The 21,424-nt window shown below is 53.3% G+C and overlaps 1 protein-coding gene across 1 annotated transcript in view; it reads right to left on the bottom strand.

Annotated features, from left to right (window-relative positions):
- SYT7 (synaptotagmin 7) overlaps positions 1-21,424 on the bottom strand; it is an 88,627-nt gene that overhangs the window by 18,490 nt on the left and 48,713 nt on the right. Inside the window, exons 5-8 of the mRNA XM_069108568.1 lie at positions 20,496-20,720; positions 16,108-16,482; positions 8,266-8,388; positions 1,394-1,529 (exon numbers count right to left, since the gene is read on the bottom strand). Of these exons, the coding sequence (XP_068964669.1) occupies positions 1,394-1,529; positions 8,266-8,388; positions 16,108-16,482; positions 20,496-20,720 (859 nt within the window). The remainder of the gene's footprint in view (positions 1-1,393; positions 1,530-8,265; positions 8,389-16,107; positions 16,483-20,495; positions 20,721-21,424) is intronic.

Below are 21,424 nucleotides of genomic sequence, written 5' to 3'. Positions count from 1 at the left end.
GGGAGCTGTGAGACCTGGGTCCGGATCTCAGCTGTCCCTTGCTCTCTGTGCAAATTCAGCACATCACTTCCCCTCCCCGGGCCTCAGTTTCCTCACCTGTAAAATGAAGGGCTTGGACTAGTGCCCTCCAAGGTCCCACCCAGCTCAGCAGCTAAGATTCCGAGGCATGCTGCTACCCAGTGCTTTCCTCCCACCCCACAGTGCCCCACCGGGGCATTCCCTTGGAGGAGTGGTTCAGTCAGAGATCCTCCTGGGAGAGTCAGATCAAAGCCCCCAAAAGGGCTCATTCTGGCATCAGATCTGATAGGGGAGAAGGTCAGGTCACATGGGCCCTCCACTCTAGGCTGGCTCAGCCTCAGGAGAGATAGGGGAGCTGAGCTCTCCTCCGCCCCAAGAAAGGGCAGCTAAAAACAAAGGGAGAGACCCAAGATGATTCTGGGTAATTGGGGGATCTCCTCTGGCCTCATCAGTCTCTTCCTCTATGAGAATAGGAATCTCTTCTCTTTGATCAGGGCCACTAATGAATGATCTCTGAGAACTTTCACTCTCTACCATCTCATCTGATCTTCACAAAGATACTGCCAGGTCAGGAGGGTAGGCACTACAGTCTCTACTTGACAGGTGAGGAAACTGAGTCCCAGAGAGCTAAAACAACTCACTCAGCTAGTTTGGTGGCAGAGACAAGCCTAGAAGTCCAGTTTCATCCGCTCATGGAACCAATACTGGTTTCGCCTCTGCTATAGGTAACTTGGGTTACCTCCATCCTCCCCCACCACGATCACCCCAGCCTGGTTAGGACTGGGGAAGCTACAGTAGATCCAGAGCTGGGACGGACTCCAGCTGCCTCATTTTACATATGAGGAGATAGGTGTAGGGGAGTTAAGGGACTTGCCCAAGGTCAAACGAGGCATAGTGGGCACAGTGCCAGACCCGAGAGTCAGGAAGACCTGAATTCAAATCTTGCTCCAGACACTTCTTCATCTCCCTATGTCTCAGTCTCCTCATCTGTCAAATGGGAATAGTAACAGCACCAGGGGCTTTTTGTGAGGATCAGATCAGAGTGACTGTAAACAGTAGTGTGTCCCATGAGCTCTCGTGATGGCATCTGACCTTCAAGCCCCTGGCCTCGGACCCCAGCGCCAGCTCTTCACAGTATTATTGCACATTCTCCCAGAGGAGTGAGGAGACACATGCGCATGGTAGGTGCTTCCCACAAGGCTGACCAGCCTTTCTCAAGCACTTTCCCATAACTCAGATGGCGGACTGACAGGGAGTCAGACGTCCCAGCCCCTGACATCACGCCCTCTCTGGACCCTGTTACAGTTAAGGGAGGGGAGCATGGCTCTCCTCCCTCTGTTCCACCTCCCCAACAGACCCACCCCGTCCTCCTCACCATGAGCATCTCGCTGGTGAGGGAGTTGACAAGGTCTGAGACAGAAGATCGTGGCTCGGTCCGGCGGTCGGACTCATCATGGGGTGTTTGGCCCGGGACAGGGGCTGTATTCACCGCCTTCCCACCTGCTGGCAACCTAGGAAAAGAGTCTGAATGAACATCTGGCTGGAGGGAGGTCTGGGGCAGGCACCCGGGAGCCAGCTGGACAGGTGACCCACTCGCTCCCGTGCTTGATCAGTCTTATGGACCCGGGCCATAACCTCCTGCTACACTCAGAGTCAGCACTCTGCCCACCCCCCATCACACCAATGCTTGGTTTCTGTTCTGCTTCATCCTGCCTGGTCCTCCATCAGGTGCCCATCCATGGGGTTCTCTACGTCCTCCCCACAGGCATCAGCTGGCCTCCTGCTTGTCCCCAGGGAAGGCCTCTTTTACCCTCACCCACCATTTTGTACCTAACCCTAAGGCTTAGTTTGTCAGCTCCCTTTGCTCCTTCCAATGGGCCATACGGCCTCTTTGAGGGTCCTCCCAGGACTCAAGTTCTTCCAGATAGGCTTCCTCTGGCTTCATTTCTAGATCCCCCAGCTACTGTCCCCCTTGGTCCTTCCTTCTGGGAGTGTCCCTTCTCTCTATGGCCTTCTCCTACCATGGAGGTAATCCCTCCCAAGCATGACCCACCTCCTTCCTTCTTCTCCCTCCCAGGACCCTGCCCCTCCATTAGCTTCCCTGGGCCCACCCACCCCAGGTGGCAGGAGGCCCAGCTGGGAGCTCCCAGGTCACATCTACACATCATTACTCTCTACAAACATGCCCCAACCGTCTGTCACTCAGAGGCCCCCACCTGTGTTTGCTCAGGCTGGCGGGAGGAGATTCAGATAGGACACAGCTGCCAGGGCATTAGACTTGGCGCCAATACAGCCCTTTAGGGGGCAGGGAAGGATGGACTGATGTCATGGGGGTAAGAAGACTCTAATGTGCTGAGGAGATCCTCCCCTTCCCCCCGCCCCCACCAAAATGATGTAGTCATTGGCTGAGTCGGGGATTCCAAGTCCCAGGGTCTCTTAACCCCTCCCTCACTCCCCGCTATGAGAGCTCCACACTTTGGGGAGGCTGTTTCCCCACCTAAGAATCCTTGGGGATCAGAAAGTCCCTTTCTTGTTACCTCCCATCCACGGGAAAGGTGTCTCAAGGTAGATGCTCCTGGGGACCCTATGAGAGGCCCTGAGTCTGGCTCAGCTGCCTCCTCGCCCCGTTGGCCGCCACCAGCCTAGGGTGGGGGAGACCGCGTCCTTTCGGGAGGCTCCCTGGCTACTCCCCGGGCCCCCCTTCACCCCTCAGCAGAGAGGGAAAGTGAATGGCTGGGGACCAGGCTGGGGCATCCCAGGAGGAGGAGATGGGAGCAGGCAGAGGTCACTGGTGAAGGTGCAGAGGACAAAGAAACTGGTAGCATGAAGCTGAGGACAAGCTTGAGTAGAATGGCATTGGGAGGCCAGGGCCACAGGCCTATCTCTGGAGACACACGGACCAGACACAAGCCAGGGCGCCAGCAGACACCAGCAGCAAGCACACACAAGGCCGTCAGACATGCAGTCAGACATGCCAAGGCCCCCGGAAGGAGACACCCCAGTCAGACAGTGGGAGGAAGGGGCCCACGCACACGCATGTATACATATACAAACACACGTAAATACCCCTGGGATGACAGCCAGGGAGGGACTGGCACGGGGTGGATGGCCATCCCACCGGCACAGTGCGTGGATTTGGAGAGAAAGGACGCCCAGGGGAACCTGGCATGCCAAGGTTTGTGTGTGAATTAGTACACACTGAAATAGGGTGGGGGTTGGAGGGTGTGTGGAAGTCAGGGAGGATCCAGGGCGTGCGCACGCGCACACACACACACGCACACGCACACACACACACACACACACACATACACACACACCTGCTCTCAGCTCAGCAAACACAGCACGACAACCTACTTCTCCCAACCAAGACACAGACACCCCAAGACCAGACCACCATCTCCCAGAGAGGAGATACACACACACACACACACACACACACAGAGGACACGTGCTCATGCAGACACAGGCACAAGGAGGAAGGGGGAGACTGAAATAGCTGGAGAGGTAAAGTCAGGTTAAAAATAGAGAGTGGGACAGGAGGAAAGAGAGAGAGATTGACGGTTGAAGGTATGGAAAAACGTGGAGTTCTTTTGGCAACACCAGAGCAGCGGTGCAGCTGCCAAGCAGCCTGGGAAGGAGAGATGGGGCCACTGAAGCTGTCAGAGGTCACAGGACAGAGAGGGAGAAAACGGGGGCAGAGAGAGACAGACAGAGAGAGGGACGGACAGAGAGACAGTCAGTGGAGAGGCCTCAGTCACTGGCTGAGGGTCGGTCCCCTGTGAGGAGCATATGGGAAGGAGAAGAAAAGAGACAGAGAGAGGTTAGTCCAAGAGAAAGCAGGCACGAGACTTTGGGGGCGGGGGCCACCGGGGTGGACAAGGTGGAGCGGCGATGGCCAGGAGGAGAGGCAGAGAGGAGGGTGGGAGCACACACCGAGGGACAGGAAGAACATGGCAGAGTCTTGAGCAAGGAGAGCAATGGGAGTCGCCCCCTCCCCCCTTTCCCCAAACAGGGGGCCTACTGCTGAAACCATCTGGATCCCTGAGGGAACTGCTGTGCAAAGGCGGTGCTGAAGGGGTGAGAGGTTGAAATGGAGACTGAGAAATGAGGCGTGGAGTGAGTGGTGAGGCTGGAATGGGCAGAGCTGGAGAGATGGGGGTGCAGAAGTCAGGAGCTGGAGGGCTGGAGGGCACCTGGGCCAGGAATGAACTCTTGGCTCTTCCACAGGGCATGGGGCAGGGCCCAGGGTATTTTAAAGGCCCCTTCGGGGCAATGGGGACCACAACTGGCCATTTACACTCTCAAAGAACCCCAGTCTGGGAAAGGAAGGCTCCCCCAGAGGGAGGCTGTTGGAGGGCACCAGGGCTGGTCATTGACACCACCCACAGATCACAGTTCTAGACCAGGTTGAGGATTTTGGTATCAGTGGGTCCAGCCCCACCCTCCATATGCCCAGCTTCCAAACTGGCCCCACCATTTTCCCCAGCTTCTTTTCTTCTGGTGTGACTGATCTCCCCAGGCTCCCCTGGGACTCGGGATTGAGGGTGGCATGGACCCCAGGCCAGCCCTCCTACTCCCACCCCCACACATGGCCCTCCTGGTCTCCAGGGAGATTTGCTTTATGAGCCTGTTACCATCCGGAGCAGATTAATTGTTTTACCCAACAACGATGGAAGACAGATGTTGGGGCCCAGGCAGCCGTGACAGTGTTGCCCCTCCCTGAGGGACAGAGATACCTGTCCAGAGGGCTCAGAGCTGGCCAGATGGGGTGGAGGAGGACGGGTCTTAGATGGAGAACTGGGAGGGACCTCGGCACCCATCTAGTATGGCCTCCCTGGCCAGGGTACAAGATTCAGGGGAGTCAGGGAACCCTGGGGTCATCTTGGACCCTCAGTTTCTTCCTCTGGATAACTAGGGACAGTTATACTCCTGGCACCTAGCTTGGTGAAGACCAAAGGGGAGTTTTTCAGTCTCTTTCATGACTTTGGAGCTGGGCAGGACCCTAGTGGTCACTTAGGCCCACCCCCCCATATGTGACATAAACTGAAGGCCAAGGAGTGATCACATAGAATCATGTGGATTTAGGGCTGGGAGGGACCTTAGCAATCTTCAAATCCCCCACCCCATCCCATCATTACACATAAAGAAATTGAAACCCAGAACCCAAGGGACCCTCAGCTTCCTCAGATTCATGCATAGAGCAAAGAATAATGCTGGGATTTGAACCCAGGTCCTTCAATGCCAAATGCAGCATTCACTTCACGGTGCCATGCAGACCACAGACATAAAGTGCTTTGGAAGGCTTTAAAATCCAAAGGCAAGTCATCGTTTTAGAGATCAGGAAACTGAGGCCCCAGAAAGCCAAGGGTCACGCAGGTCATAACAAAAGCAGCATTCGAACCTGAGTCCTCTGACTCCAAACTCAGCCCTGTTTCCAGCCTGCCATCTTGCCTCTTAGGGCTGTCGATTAAAGGGGCATGAACAGAGAGGAAGAGGGTTTGAGACCCCCCAGTTACCATCCCTGGTGTCAAAAAGCATCTGTCACCCTCTGAGACCTGATCTCACTGTGTCTGCCTCTTCTCCTACAATGAAAGGTTGAGTTCTCTGCCCACCCCACCCATGACTAGTGCCTGGAGTGCCCACCCCACCTCAGTAGTGCTTCCTCTGGGGGGCTGACACCCCCTGAGCTCAGGATCCAGCCTTCCCTGTTACATCTAAAGGCGTAACTTGGGGTCTGTGAGGACAGACGGAAACAAGGAGCTGTTATCCATGTCGGGGGCCTTTGAGGCAGTGTGGATAGATAGGCGGGCCAGTGGGAGCTCTGACAGGAAGAAAATTCTTAATATCCTCCAGTTCACCCCTTGGGACTGTCCCAAGGGCAGGAGCAGGGATGAATGCCCAGCAGAGGAAGGTGGGGGTCACACTAGCCAGGATGGGAGAAATGGGATGGAGGAGGATGGAACAGGGGAATCCTCCTAGGATCTCAGATTTAGAATGGGAGGGAATCCTGGAGGCCCTCCAAGAGGTGGCAGGCTCTGACCTCACCACCCACCTTTCCCAGTGTCTGGTGGAAAGGACAGGGGCCAAGCTGATGTAAGGATCAGATGAGATGCGTTCAAGGATGGTATGAAAGCCAAGTAACAAGAAGGTAAAAATAGGCTGTGGGTGAAAATGGTGCCAGCTAATTAGCACATGGGTAATGTGAAATCTTGTTTCCAGCTACATCTGCTCCCTCACGCTTCACACCTTGTTTTTTGCCGCTCCCCAGAAGGGTCCAGCCTTCTCTATCACCTCTCTCCCCTCCCTGCCCTTTGGGCTCTCCCGCCTCCCAGTTTCAAGGCTCTATCCGGAAAGGACAATGTGGCATCTCTGGAGGGGGCCATGGAGGTGGCAGGGTGTAGATGGCACCCAATGGAATGCCCATGGGCATGAGGGGGCCGGAATCCTGGCGTCTTACTGGACATGCTGGAATGGTACCAAGGCATGCCACAAACCAAAGAAAATCAGTGACTCCCCTCTCCCTCCCTCCACCCAAGCTCTGACTCTGCTCACCCCAGACATGCAGCCAGCCACCAGGTCTGGCTGGGCAGCCAGTGACACAGCTCATTTCCAGGAGGAACCAGGGGGCCAGAAGAATCAGCATCCCTGCTCGAGGGATCAGGAGCCCCGGGCCTGGCCGTGAACAAGGTCCCCCTCTCTCCCTCCTCCCCCCACAAGGTCACACAGTCCCTTCCTATCCCCCAGGACCTCTTCCTAAGCTTCAAGGTCTCCTTGGGAAACACAGCCCCCATCGCCCCCTGCTTGGCATACCAGATGTGACAAGCTCACAGCCCAGGGCCCTGCAGCTCTCTCTAGGGTTTAGCCGAGGTGCCCATCCCCACGCTCAGGGCCCTGGTTATCAGACTTGTTGGAAGGGACCTCAATGATTATGGAGCCTGACTCCCTTATTTGACAGAGAAGGAAACTGAGGCCCAGAGATGGCAAGGGCACATGACATTTTCCTAGTAGAAAATGAGCTCACTGAGGGCAGGGACTGCTGCAGATGTGCTTTGTATGCCCAAGCCACAGGCAGGGGCCTGGCACACGAGGAGGACTTGTTCCCCTCCCCATCACTACATGTCTACTGACTTGAATGGAAAAGGTTGACTGGGGAAGACGTGGTGAACGGTCAGATTTTCGATAAGGGCTGGCACCTAATGCTGACTTCCATGACCTTTGCGCTGGGCCTTGTGTCCATCTCCCCTCCTCTGGCAGAAAGTGGGGCCCAGGAGCAAGCCAGGGAGTGGCCTGGAAGCCTGGGCAGGGGAGGCCAGTGCCAGGCTTAGGGGGCACTGGGCAGCTCTGGGCCTCAGGCCTGGTTTGGCCTGGGTAGCCTTGATTTCACTCCTGCAGCTGGCTCTTCCTTTCTCCCAGACCCTGTCCCCCAAAGGTGCTGGGCCCCAGCTGCTCCTTGGATTGCTTTCCACAGGGTCCCTGGGGGCTCCTCTGTACTTAGCCTCTGCCTATGGCTATACTGCCCACCCTCTTGGCATGGCCCTGGCCTCTTTCCATAAGCCCTGCCTTGGCCTCATCCTGACCTGGGGCCTGGAGCCGGACTGAGCTGTGGGGTCTAGGGTTCTGCCATCTCTCCCCACCAGCTACCAGTGACCCTTCCCTTTTCCCCACCCACTGCCCTTGGATCCCAACTGAATGTAGCTTCATCTTCTAGACTTTTGGTCCTACCTTGGTGTTCTCCTGAGCTCAGGGAACCCCAGAGGCCAGAAGGAGGTTGGGGTGGGGGATGAGGGAGTTCAGGCTCACATGCCTGACACATCCCTAACATCTCCCTACCCACCAACCACCAGAGAAACAGGGATTTCCAAGGAGTGGCAGGCAGAGATGGAAGATGTAGGCAGCGGGAGGGAGCTGGACAGGGAGATGGAAAGGGGCAGAGCTGGGGGTTGCCCCCTTCACAGAGAAGTGAGAGGCAGGGGGAGCCTGGGGGAGCAGGCATGATCCAGATTGGTCCCAGGATGGTCTGAGTGACCTCAGGCCTGAGAGAGCATCACCAAGATGGTGATGAGATGGAAAGGCATCCGCCTGGGGTGGGGGAGGGGAAAGGCATTCCCCAGAGCTGACAGTGAGAGACCCCCTTGGGTGGGGCCTCTTCCTCCTCTTCCTCCAGCCCGGGGCCAGGCTGGGGCTGGGGGACCCTCTCTGCGCCTCCTCCTCCTGCTGTGGCCGGAGGGGCCTCGCCTTTGCTCATACCTCTTGTCCCCCTGAGCGCTCTGGCTCTGTTGAGTTCCTGGGTTTTGCAGGTCAGGGATATCGGCAAAGTCATCCTGTTCCGAGAGCCCTAAGACCAAGGATAGCACCACCATCCGGCCTTCCCTGCCCAGGGTGGGCAGCCGGCCAGCCAGCCAGCCAGCCAGCGAGTCGAGGAGGCCCCAGAGGCGGCGAGCGAGAGACGAGGGGGGAGGAAGGAGAGAAGGGAGAGAAAAGAGAGAGGAAAAAAGCATAAGAAACCAACTTTGGAGGAAAAAGAAAAAACATCCAGCATTGTCAACAGCCGTAGAAGGAGAGAATGGGAGGGAGAGGAGAGGAGGTGTCCATGGCCCAGACCCAAAGCTCATTTTCCTGGGGCAAGGGGCAAAAGCTGCCATCTGGGAGAGAGGGTTGGAGAGGGAGGAAGAAGGTTCAGTAGAAGGCTCTTGGGAGTACCTGGTGGGAACCTCGGGGACCAGGGGACCATAGGGACAGGCTTGGGAATGATTCTGGTCTCTGGGCCTTGTTCTGGGTTTCCATTCAGGAAAATGCCCCCCTAGCTGGGGAGGATTACAGACCCTGAAAGACCTGGCTCAGATCATAGGTTACTACCCTCCAGTGACCTGAATCTCAAAAGTGAAAGGGACCCAAGAGGGCATCTGGTCCAGCCTGGTCCCAGACTGGAATCACCAATTTGGACATACCTAACACATGGTCATCTAGCTCCTTTACAGGACTCCAGTGAGGAGGGCGGGACTTTCCACTTTTGGACAATTTTGATTGTTAGGAATTAGGCTGAGTTTGGCCTCTAACTTCCTTCAGATCATATTTAAAGCTAGAGGGCCCTTGGAGGCTATGGTATCCAACCCCTTCATTTTAAAGGTGGAACAGCTTGCCCAGCATTACTCAAGTAGTAATGGGCAGATTCAGGAATCAAACTCAGGACTTGGGACTCCAGCTCCAACATTTTTCCCCTGAAACCACCATAGTGTTTTCTCCTCACTGCTCCTAGCTTTGGCCTTGGGGATCATGAAGAATCAGTCCAATTCTTCCATGGAATAGCCCTTTGGATACTTGATGACAGAGAGATCACATCTTTTCCTTTCTGGGCTTAGCATTTCCAGTTTCTTCATTCCATCCTCGAATAACATGGGCTCCAATGTCCTCAAAATCCTGGTCACCCTCCTATGTATTCATTCATTTGTTTTAATGTCTCTCCTAAGAAATGGCACCAAGATCAGAACACAGCGCTCCAGATGTGCTGTCTGGGGCATCATGCAGGTGAATCATCAACACTTAGGTTTGCCAACTGACCAATTTGATCACTTGCTGAATCCAACTGAATTGACTAGAATTTCACTCTGGAAGGTAGCATGTTCTTACTGATATTTTATGACCATTTATGTATCTAGTTTTTTGTTTCATTTTGATAATCTAATTACCTCTTTCATTCTGGGCATTATGATATCATGAATGTAGCCTCAGAGGGCAAGCAGACAAGATACAGGCCCTCCAGATCATTGGGAGATGAAGGAGGGATGTTTTGCTGAGCCATCTCTGAGTAGTTTGGGCTGGATTAGAGGACAGACTTGGTGTTAAATTGATGCTCCCTCTTTTTCTCTTCTTCCTTCCCCAGAGACTCAAGAGCCTCTGAGATAAGGAGCTTCCCTGGATCAGGATCATCCAAATGCCTCTGGCGTTAGATCCTCGAGATCTTGGGGTCCCTCCGAAGCAGACAAGAAATCTTTTCTAGCAATATACCATTCGAAGATTTCTCCCTGAGAGGGAGCTGAGTTGAAGAAGAATCTGAGGGTAGTGGGGAGTGCTTTAATGCTACTCCAGGGACCTTTCACTAAAACATGGTCCATGAAGGTCTTGCGCTGTGAGGGAGACTTGGAGAGGATGAAAGTTGTAATGGATTCAGTAAAGTGGGAAAAACCAGTGCTTCACTCAGGGCATCAGTGTAGACAAGAGGATGGATCAGTCCAATGAATGATGCAGGATATTTCTGAGGGAAGGTATGAACAAAAACTAGGAAGGGGATACAAAGCTATTGGAAGAAGAGAGAGCTCCGAGGTGATGTTGAGGTATCTAGAAGGCTGATCTGATGCTGGCCAAGGAGCCCACAGGGGAAAGCTAGCAGCAGTAGCCAGCTACACCTTCCTCCTGCCTAACAGCAGAAGAATTGGCTAGGTTTGCTTTGTGGAAGACAGCCAGCCTTGTTGGTCTTCTGAGAAGGTGAGAGATGGTGGGAGTCTAAAAGGGCAATGAGCAAAAGGGAAAGTGGGGAGATGTCTCAGAAGGTGGGCCTGGTGGGCATGAGAATGTGCTGGAGAAGGGAGACTAGTAGAGTGGAGAGGGCATTGGTCCTGGAGTCAGAAGACCCAGGTTCAAATCCCAGCTCCAACTTTGTATGATCAAGACACGAACCGGTTTCTTATCCATAAAATGGGGAGGTGGTCACTTGTACTTAATACTTCAAAGAGGGGTTTAAAGCATTTTGTAAACCTCAGAGCAGGATTTCTTTACTTGACCTAAGAGTCTGTGAAGCTGTTTTTTAAAAAATATTTTGATAACAATATTTCCAAGTAGACAAGCATTTATTAAGTGTTTATTGTGTGCCAGGAGCTGTGCTAATTTGAATATAATTGGGTTTCTTTGTTCATCCTATGTATTTTGTTTTATACATTTTAAAACATGATCATAAGAAGGCCGCTGCCCAAAAGATCTGTGACCTAATAAAAGATTAAGAATCCCCCTCAAAGAAATGTGTATTACTACCACCAAAAATTAGGCCCCTGAAGCACTTTGAGTAGTACAAAATGCTACACGTAGCTGCAGTGTGGTGATAAGAGTACTTATTTCTTATATTTTGCATGATTGTACATATATAATTGGTAGCAAATTGCTTGCTTTCTTAAGGAGGGAGTAGGAAGGGAGAGAATTTGGAACTCAAAATTTTAAAAAAACGAAAGCTAAAAATTGTTGGGGGATTTTTAAATTTTTTTTTTTTTTGCTTTTTGGAGGGGCAATTGGGGTTAAATGACTTGCCCAAGGTCATACAGCTAGTAAGTGTTAAGTGTCTGAGGCCAGATTTGAACTTAGTTCCTCCTGACTCCAGGGCCGGTGCTCTATTCACTGAGCCACCTAGCCACCCCTAAAAATTGTTTTTACATGAAATGGGAAAAAGAAAAATTTTAAAATTCAAAACAAAAATAATTAAAAATGAAAACATTATTTTTAAAAAAAATACTTATTTCTTAAAGGAGAAGGTGGTGGAAAAGATCTGAAAAGGACCAGAAGGGGTGAAGATTGATGCCTACAGCCTTAGGGGTGACAGGTTTGACAATGGAGAAAGTAGGGTGCTGACCCAAAGGGGTTGGTCCCTGCCTTACAGACAAGGCCAGCCAATTTATCTGACATTTTCACTAACTTTGGGGAAATAACTTTCCCTCTACACTCTTGCCTGCCCAGAAATCTCGTCCCCTTTGTTCTTTGCCCTTTTTGTCAAATTTGTAAAATTCCTTCCGGCTTCCGGAAACAAAACACCACCACGTTTCTCCCCCTGTTAATGCATTTTCTGATGCTCTTTTGGCTCTCTGTGAACCCCAAATGCCTCTTCTCCATAAGCGCCAACCTTCCCCAGGCCTGAATGCTGCAACTTCCAGGAGCCAGGATATTGTGGATGAAATTCCTTCTTTTTTTCCAGAATTGAGGGAAAGGGAGGGGAAAATTTGGTGCTGGACTTCATGCTTTACTTGGATGTCTCTAATGAATGATCTTGTCAGGTAATGGGATATACATCTGTTCTGGGGTTTTGTCTACTTGTGAGACTGGAAGAGCTTGTGGGGCAAGGACTATTTCTTATAAAAACTTTGAAAAAAATAAGATAAAAACTTTACATGTCCTATGGCATTCAGGACAAGGCCCTCAACATACCAAATGCTTAATAAATGTTTTTTGAATGAAAGTAAAGCAGCCCATGTTGGAGGACGTTGGTTCTGCCATTTTGCTAGAGTAAAGAACCACCAATGTCCCTATGGAAAGGGAAGGGTGCTGGGAAGAGATGGGCAAACCATAGATGGGATCTCAGAGGTCAGATAATTCATCCTCCACATAGATTATAAGCTTGTCAAAGGCAGGGACAATTTCATTTATCTTTCTGTTCTCAGCACTAAGCATAGCACCTAGCACAGAGTAGGCATAAAGTTTGTCTATGGATTGACTGAATCTCATTAGGTCTGTGATCCAATCAGCTAACACTAATCTTCCTCTATTAAGCTTTGGTCAAATTAAGAAGCTTCTGAGCCAGGTCATAATGATAAGAGTAACTCAAGTATTTATGCCATCCTAAGGGTTATAACAACTTCATGAGGTAAGCAGCTAGAGCTCTTAGAGACATTTTATAGATGAAGAAACTGAGGGTCAGGGAGCTCATGTGATTTGCCAACAATCACACAGCCAGGGTCCAAACCCCAGGTCTCTTGATTCCAAGGCCACCATTTCTTTCATTAACAACAATAGTGATAACTGGCTTTGGATTTTAAGATTTGCAAAATGGTTTTGCCTACATGACCTTGCTTGTGTTCACAATGAACTTGGGAGGTAAGTATTAAGGGTAATATCATAGATTTAGAACTGGAAGGAGCCATGGAATAGAGGTCATCTCATCTGACCCTCTCATTTTAAAGATGAAGAAACTGTGGCTTAGATTAAGAATTAAGATTGGACCCCAGATCTTTTGTTTCCAAGCACTTCCCTACCCCCCAACCACACTGCCTCTGAAGGTTAGGCATTGAGGACCATCGGGTCTGGGAAGGGTCAGTGACTAGAGTGTGTACAAGGACTGTATCCCCATTTTACAGATGAGGAGATACAGGTTCAGAGAGGGGAGGTTCTCACTCACAATCCCAAAGCTGGAAAGTGGCAAAGATGAGGCTGGAACTCTGGTCTTTCATTTCAAGTCAGGGCTTTTTGCCATGATGTGATGAGGGGGAGGGAAGGGAATAAAGAGCTGTGGGTTGGTGAGGATAGCAGGGAGGTGGGGAGTGAAGTCACAAAACAGATCCTCAATGAAGATTTGCTGGCGGACTGACCCTGGAGCCGAAGGAGGCTGAGCAGCTCATGGCTTAGCTTTTGAGCCCAGAGGAAATTGGAGCATAAGAGGACCCAGAGGGGTTGTGACCTTCACTGGTGAATGGAGTCATGTTTTCATGGATGATATGCTGGGGCCTTCAAAGCATCTGAGTAGGGACATGGGGGTGGCAGCTATAACTAGGTTTGAGGGGTTGGTTGGGAGCTGGAGGATGGCTGTTGGGGAGCTTGCGGGGGGGTGAGTGCTAGACTTGGCTTCATAATGAGATGAAAATTGGAGAAAGGGCATTTTTAAGACAATATGGATTCACAGGCGCTGGGTGTTCCTAGTGGTAATTTAGGGCAGCCGACGCGTGTTGTGGACTAGAGTCTAGCGTGGAAAGGTAGTGAGAATATGGTTCAGAATCACTGAATCTCCAAGAGCAGAGTAACCGAAAGCAGCCCTGCCCTGCCCTGCACAGTCACACTTCCAAGCCTGCCTTGACCACCAGAGTTCTCAGCCTCTTCTCAAAATGAACTCCGTGGAAGGCGATCCTGTTGGGTGTCGATGCTCTGAATAGCCGGAGATTGGTGAGGGGGAATAAACGGCACCCACTGGGGCTGGGATATTCTGGCGTTGAAGGAAGAATGTCCAAATGTCAGGGTTTTCAGGGGGCAGAGCATGGTGTGGGAGCCTCATGAATGAACGGAAGTTCTCTGAGGGCAGGCACTGTTTCCATTTTTGATTTAGTATTCCCAGATGCTGGCACGTGGCAGAAATTGAACCAGTGTTTACTGAATGGAATTAAGTTGGCTCTTCTCTTTACCCTTTGATCCTGCTTTCTTGCTCCCCACCAGCAGCTAGCTAGGACAGTTCCCAGGGAGCTCTGCTGATAGGACAACCAGAGAGCTTGGGGGTGAGGTCCTCATAATACGATATGATTGACTCTCATAACAGCCTAATCCATGACTCCAAACTTTGAGGGGGGTGGACCTTTATGTTGGCACTGCATATCATCTGCCTCCAAATCTTCCCATTGGGCATCAGCAGTTTCTCTTTACCCCTTGTCCGGTTGGGCATCTTGTCCCTGGTTGGTTGGATTTGGTGGTGCCCTTGGAAGATCTTGGGATGATGCAATCTCTACCTTTGGGAGCAGCTTGGGGTTGTCCTTTTTCCAGTAGTACAAGACATGGAACCAAAGGCTTCAACTCAGCTTGTTGGGAAACTGACTTAGGAATGAAGTCCCACCCTAGCTTCTGGGCATGAAGAAACAGGCGGTATGAGGCCCCTGAGGCAGGACCACTCTATACGCATATGTTGGTGTCCTTTTCTGAGACAGTGGGCACCTTCCCTGGGCACCAAGGCCTTGTGTCTGATTCTTCCATTCCCAGGAAGCTGGAGCAAGCCACTGCCCTCTTCCTTTGCCATGGAAAGATAGTCTCAGTAGTCCACCTGGAGGTAGGGGGTCAGGCAGCTTGGGAGTGCCTACGTCCTCCACCGTAAAGGTTTGAGTCCCCCAAGTAATGAGGCTATCTTGAAGTCCCTTGAGTATAGTTGCCCTTCTTCTTGACTGGGTTGACTTCTCTTGCTTGGTCCCCAGAATGAGATTCTGGAGAAGGAATGTTTGCACCAGGGCAGAGAAAGTCAGCAATTTGAGGCAAGAGGCCAGGGGGTGCTGCAAGCAAGGCTCTGTCCCTCCACCCTGAGCTCAAGACACACAAAGAGCCTCTTACCTGGAATGGGGCTCTGTGAGACATGCCCCTCAAGAAGAACAGAGGAAGATGGGAGGAGGCCCAGCAGCTTATAATGAGGGTAGCATGTGGCCAGACAGCTGCTACTGTCCCGACCTCTCCTCTGAAAGGAGAGTGTTCTAGACTTTGGGGAGTCTCGATCTTCCTAAGGGAAGGGAGTGAGGGTAGGTACCAAGGGAGGCAGGCCTTGCCCATAGTCAGACAGGTAGGTGAGTCTCAGGGAAACAGGAAAGGAGATGAGATGGGCTGGGGAAGAGGGAGCTCAGAGAGGAAGAGAAAAGGATATAAGGGGATAACAGGGACAAGGGAAAGGGGACAGGTTAGAGAGAAGGAATAGGAGGAGGAAGCAGAGATGGGCTTGGGTTACCAGGAGACAGAGCTCAGACAGGAAAGTGATGGGGGCAGGGCTGCTGAGACTGAGAAAAGGAGGGGCAGATGAGAGGGGGAAGAAGGTACAAAGAAGAAGGGAAGAAGAGGGATGCAGAGGAGGTGGAAAAGGACCAGGGCAAGAGAAAGGGAGCCTTTAGTAATGGGACTGTGTGGGGAAAGGAGAGTAGGAGCCACAGTGGGACACAGATGAGCCAGGAGGAGACTGAGGGCAGAGATCAAGGGAGGCCAGGAGGGCATGGGTCGGGGTGGGGGGTTTCTGGGTCTTAGGCCAGATTTCTCAGGTTCTCCATCCACTCCTGGGGACCTGGGAATGGCTGAGAGAGGACTGAGGCCATCAGGCACAGAGTCCAGGTTGAGAGAAGGCAGGGAAGGGCAACCAGAATCCTTCCACTGAAGAAAACGCCCATCTAGGGCTTGAGAGCTGGACCACCCTAAACCTGAAGGTGGGAAACAGCTGAGTCCAGGTGTCAGCCTCTCTCAAGGGACTGGAGAGGAGAGGAAGAGAAGAGGAAAAGGGGAGGGGAGCTGGTCAGAGGCTATGGCATTGGGGGAAGGAGGATGGATGGGAAGTGGGAGGAGGTGAGATTTGGGAGCATGGCGGGTGGGGCGCAGGCTGTAAGAAGGACTTACAAGAAGGACTTCATGTCCAAGCCTCGGTTTCGAATCTGCCCCACAACGTGGTCCCAGCTGCCTGGGTTGGTGCGGCTGCGGCCCCCAGCTGCCGCCCGGTACTTGGAACCGGCCGCAGTGCCCTGGCGGGCCTGGCCCCGGCCTTGAGCTCGGGGGTTGGTGGCAGCCGGGGCCGAGCTTGTGTGGGCCTGGAGCTGCCCCAAGCTCTGGCTGGTAGTAGGCTGGCTGGGCTGCCGGCCCCTCTGGTGCTGACTCAGCGGCTGCTGGAGACTCTGCTGCCGCAGCAGGGTGCGGGGTCGCTGGCATTTCGGGTCCCCCGCCGAGCTGGGGATATACTCTAGGGTAGTGGCCGTGGACAAGGTGGAGTCCTCAAAACTTGGGGCCGGCAGCGGCAGAGGAGGAGGAGGAGAGGAGAAAAAGGAGAAGCAGATAAAGGGATCAAAGTGGAGGAGAAAAAAGGCGAGGGTCTCGACCAGGAGGCCCCGGGCAGGGCGCTCCGCTGGACCTCTGGGGCCTCCATGCCAGTTCACTGCCACGCCGGCCAGGTGGCTACTGCAACGCTGCACCTCCAAGACCAATCCCCCACCCCTCCCCCCAGGCTGACCCCCCTTCCCTCCCCCCAGGCAGGCCCCCTTCCTAGCCCCAGCTCCAGCTTCCCTGGCAAGAGCTGCTGCCTGGGCCACCTCCTTCCTTGGCTAATGGGGATGCCTCGGCAGCTGTGTGGTGAAGGTGGGTCCTCTGGGGCGCCCTGCTAATGCCTGGCACACTGAGAGACCCTGCTAGTGGGGTATGTAGCCCTTAGCCACTCCCTGGGATGGAAAGACTGATGTGATGTTCCTAATACAGGTCCAAAGGGGACTGAACTCTGGGTGAGGGTGGCAACCTGCAATTTCTATATTTCTTATAGGAGCACAGTGGGAAAGAACCTTCAATAACCAGTCCCACCTGCTCATTTTACATAAAGAGGAAACTGAGGTCTGGACACTTGCTCAAGATAACACAGGGAGTCAGGGGCATGGGGGACTCTTTGGTGACAGCTCCTCTTCTACTGTGGGACACTGCATCCTTTACGAGGAAGCTTCTAGCCCAGGGTCTTGGCCAAGCCTCCTGGGTCATGGGCCAGTCTGGATTCAGGCCCATTCTGAGCTCTGGAACTGACCTCCTACCTCAGATCCCAGAACACTCTACCTGGCTCCCTGAGAGGGAGGCCGTCTCCCTCTGCCCTATGGGGGCTGGTAACTCACTGAAACAGTCAGGAGATACCTCCCCATTTTCCCTCATTTTTGATGAAGGAAAGGGGCCAGAGAATTAAGCTTAGCTCTGGGAAGGACCCTAGAGACCAACTTAGTCCAATCTCCCCATTTCACAGAGGGGGAAGCAGAGACACATGCCTGGTCGCAAAGTTTCAACCTAGGTTTTGGTGATTCTAAGCCTAGGGCTGGATTTTTGTTAGAGCTTCAAGAGACCTTGGGGACAGCATCTCATGCAGTTGCCTCAGTTTACAGATGAAGACAATGAAGTCCCTCAGGGGAAATGATCAGTGCCAGAGTCACCCCAAATCAGGTGAACTTTAGCTATACGATATACTGGGCATATGCTATACGCTTAGGTTATACTACCATATGCTCTGTGTGTGGGGGGCGTAACAGGGATCACCCCCATTACAGAGGCAAGTGAAGTCACTAAGGGCCTGGCCCTTCCAAGGGGCCCCCTGCCCACTCTCCTCCATCCTGGAGGCCCTGAATCCAGCCAGCTCCCAGAGACTGTCTTGTTACCATCATTGGTGAGAAAGGAGGCAGGGAGAAGCCCCAGTGAGGAAGGAGCATGTGTGGAGGGAGGTGGTACTCCCTTGTAGGGCGCAGGAAGGCTCCCCAGGACCTCTGGACACTTTCAGGGCCCTGAGAGATCCCACCCCCTTGGCAGGGTCTTGGGAAAGGTTAGACAGTTGACAGATGAGTGTCTTAACCCTGGGACCTAGGTCAAGGTTCTTCATCTCCCTGGGTCTGTTTCCACCTCTTTGATTGAAGGGATTGGACTAGGTAACTTCAGGGGTTCCATGCAGTTCTAGTACATTCCATATGTTAGCCTAGCTCTGAACTTCTACATTCTAAAGGTCTTCCTGTATATTCTCCACATCCCTTCCAGCTCTGACTTTCTGGGCTCCTTCTCAGCTCTAATGTTCTATGTTCTGTGGTTCTGGTCTGATATTCTATGACATCCCACATTCTAAGGGGCCTCCCAGCTCTGCCATCCCACATCATGGATTTCTCTGAGAACAGAACCTCCTGCTTCCTGATCCCCCTGAGTATGAGAGTCTGTCCAGGAAGTTTTTGAATCCTTTGGTCCCTTAGTCTTTTCTTCAGTGTTAACATCCCTGAGCTAAGAGTGGAGCTAGAGACAACCCCACAGAGCTCAGACCTGCCCAAGGGAAGCCCTTCCCCGGCAAGGGCCCTAAGGGACCCCCCAGTCACCAGCCAGCTGCCACGGCTCCACCTTCCCCCTTCCACCCCCAATCTGGGCCAAGTACTAATGCTGGAAGGCAATGGTTAAGCTGCCCCTCTGGGCGAGAGAGAGAGAGAGAGAGAGAGAGAGAGAGAGAGAGAGAGAGAGAGAGAGAAAACAAGAATAAAAGAAAAGAAAGAGAATGAGAGAGAAGAAAGCCAAACACAGTCTCAGCAGAGAGCCTGCTGCCCTTGGGGACCCAGGGGCTGTAAGCAACAGGCTGGTGCCAGTTTGGACATGGCACTCAGCTCTCCAGCCAGTGGTAATAGAAGGCACAGTGCCAGGCCAGGTAGGTCCGGCAGTTCCCTGGGGCAGGACAGAGGCCTGACACTACAGCTTCTCCTCCTCCTCCTCCTCCTCACTGACCTCATTTTGGGTTTCCTATCACATCCTAAATTAGTCCAATTTACAACCTCTCCGTCACAGGAGACTAAAATTGGTACTTCTAGGCCCCGAGCCAGTGGAGAGCATCCAGGCTGGGCTGGGGAAATTGCAAATCACCAGGCCGGAGTTGATCTCCTGGAGAGCTGGGCCGGGGCTGGCAGGTAGCTCAGGCTGCCTGAATCTGAGAGGGCAGGAGATGGGGGCCGGTTCAGGTTTTTAGCTTCCTCTTGGCCAGTCTACAGGGAGACATCAAGGGGAAAAAAACAGCCTGTTGCTTGGTCCAATGAGCAAACTCACTTGTGGCTCAGTCCTTTGCCTAAGAAGGGACAAAAGTAGTAGACAAAAACTATGGGTGGTGGAGCAGAGTGTCTCAGGAGAGTGAGATGCTCCCCACTGCTGGTTTGAGTGCTATAGGAAGGCTAAAGGGCTGAGAAGGGGGCAGCCCAACTGTTAAGACCTGGGGAGAGAGGCATCTCCAGCTACCGAGAGGGAGGCTTTCCCACCTGTGAAGAATGAGACCATTCCACAAGTTGAAAATGGAACTTCCATCCTAACAGCTGAGAATGGTACACTCAACTGCTTTGAATGGGAACAGTCCGATTGCTGAGGATTGGAAGGTCCCGTCTGTTAAAAGTAAGGCTTTCTCATCCACCAGGGAGTGCAGCTGAGAGGGGACGGCCTGTCTGGCAACCGTGAGCGGTCTGCAGTCAAGAAGTGGACAACTCTTCTATGAGTGATATCAGGACTGTCCACTTAGGTGGAGCCTGAGGGAGTCTGAATGCCAACAAAGGGAAAACGGAGACCACCAAGAACGGAATAATTCCAATTGAACAGAAGGACAGCTCACTGACCAAGACTGAGACAGCCAATGGGAACAGTTAAGATGAGAATGAACCAACCAAGAGGGACAGCACAGCTGCTGATCTTAGGCAGGCTTTGCTAGCAGACAGCATGATGTTACAATCAAGAATGGGGACAAGCTAATGGAGTTAACCCAATGGCAGAGAATGGAATGCTTCAACCACTGAGGGAAGAATAGGATGGCCTCGAGTGAGAAGGCTTGGATGCTAGTGGATATGGGGTCGAACAATGGCAGAGAATGGGACAGCCTAGCCAGCGGAGATGGGATGGGCCAATGGAGGAGGCCAACAGGCCAGAACCCAGAACCAAATGAGCCAAAGGCTGAAATGGTGGCCTCCAAGGGCTGGGATGAGGCTGCCCTAAGGCCAGAAATGGGATGAACTGGCAAAGAGAGAGACCAATGTCTGATGAGCACAGGAAGAAAGGGGCAGCGGCCGGGTGCTGAAATGGGACGGAGTGGGTGTGCGCCTCGGGTGGTTAAGGATGGAAGGGCCTGGTCGTGATCGACAATGGGATAGCCCCACGGCTGAGGATGGAATGACCCAAGAGCCGGGTGCCCCTCACGCCACCACGTCCACCCCGGCGCGTGGACAGGCGCCAAGCTCGTCCGCTCGCTCCGGCCGCGGTGCGCTCTCACTCACGTGGACCGGCTGAGCTTCCCCATGGCGAGGTGGCTCTGCACCGTGTGCCATCGGCCTCTCCCCGCCTTCCCATTGCTGGGCTCGCTGTGGGCAGACACGCTGCTCCTCATGGCGTCCTCTGCGGGCAGTGGCGGAGGCGGCACCTGCTTCTCCCCTGGCCGGCCTTCCCGTTCCAGCGCCAGCCCCGCCGCGGCAGCCACTTTGGCGCCTGCCAGGAGGGTGCCACTGAAGCCCGGGCGGCCGGGCCGGAGGAGTGCCAGGCAGTGCCGGGAGGAGGGGAGAGCAGACCACACATGGGGAGGGGGAGGAGAAGGAAAACAAAAACAGATAAAAGGAAGAGAGACAGAGAGAGAGGAGGAGGAGAGAGACAGACAGACAAGAGACAGACAGAGAGAGAGAGAGAGACATCAGCACTGCAAATGGGCCAACCGAGCCTGCAGAGAGGAGAGAGGGCATGGAGTGTGGGGGGAAGAGAACAACGCACCACGACAACGGAGGGGGGCCCTCCCCACCGCCTGGTGCGGGGGCCTCGGGGGTGGGGGGAGGGCAGCCGCCTCAAACTCTATCCCACAGGACAACGAAGGGTTAACGACGGAGGAGCGGGCTGTCCAGGAGAGGAGGCCCCAAGGCAGGGAGAAAGAGAGAGCCAAGTTAGTGAGAGCTTCACCATCAATCACCACCGCCACCAGCCACCAACCACCGACCTCTGACCACCGACCACCGACCACCAACCAGCAGCAGCAGCAGCAGCAGCGGCAGCGGCAGCGGTAGCAGCAGCAGCAGCAGCAGCAGCAGCAACACACCAGCAGGGAGAGAAACGAAGGCATAGCCACAACGCCGAGAGGGGAGAGGCCAAAACGGGCAACCCCGTCCTGACTTTGGAGAGAGGGGCTGCGGGTCAGGGCTGCAGCTCCGGAGTGACTGGCCTG

The sequence above is a fragment of the Petaurus breviceps genome, unplaced genomic scaffold (genome assembly GCF_028583685.1).
Source record: "Petaurus breviceps papuanus isolate PSGF00001 unplaced genomic scaffold, PetGlider_PUasm1.0 90397, whole genome shotgun sequence".
NCBI lineage: Eukaryota > Metazoa > Chordata > Mammalia > Diprotodontia > Petauridae > Petaurus > Petaurus breviceps.
The sequence above is the reverse complement of the archived record's forward strand: the minus strand, read 5'-3'. Positions and strand labels throughout refer to the sequence as shown.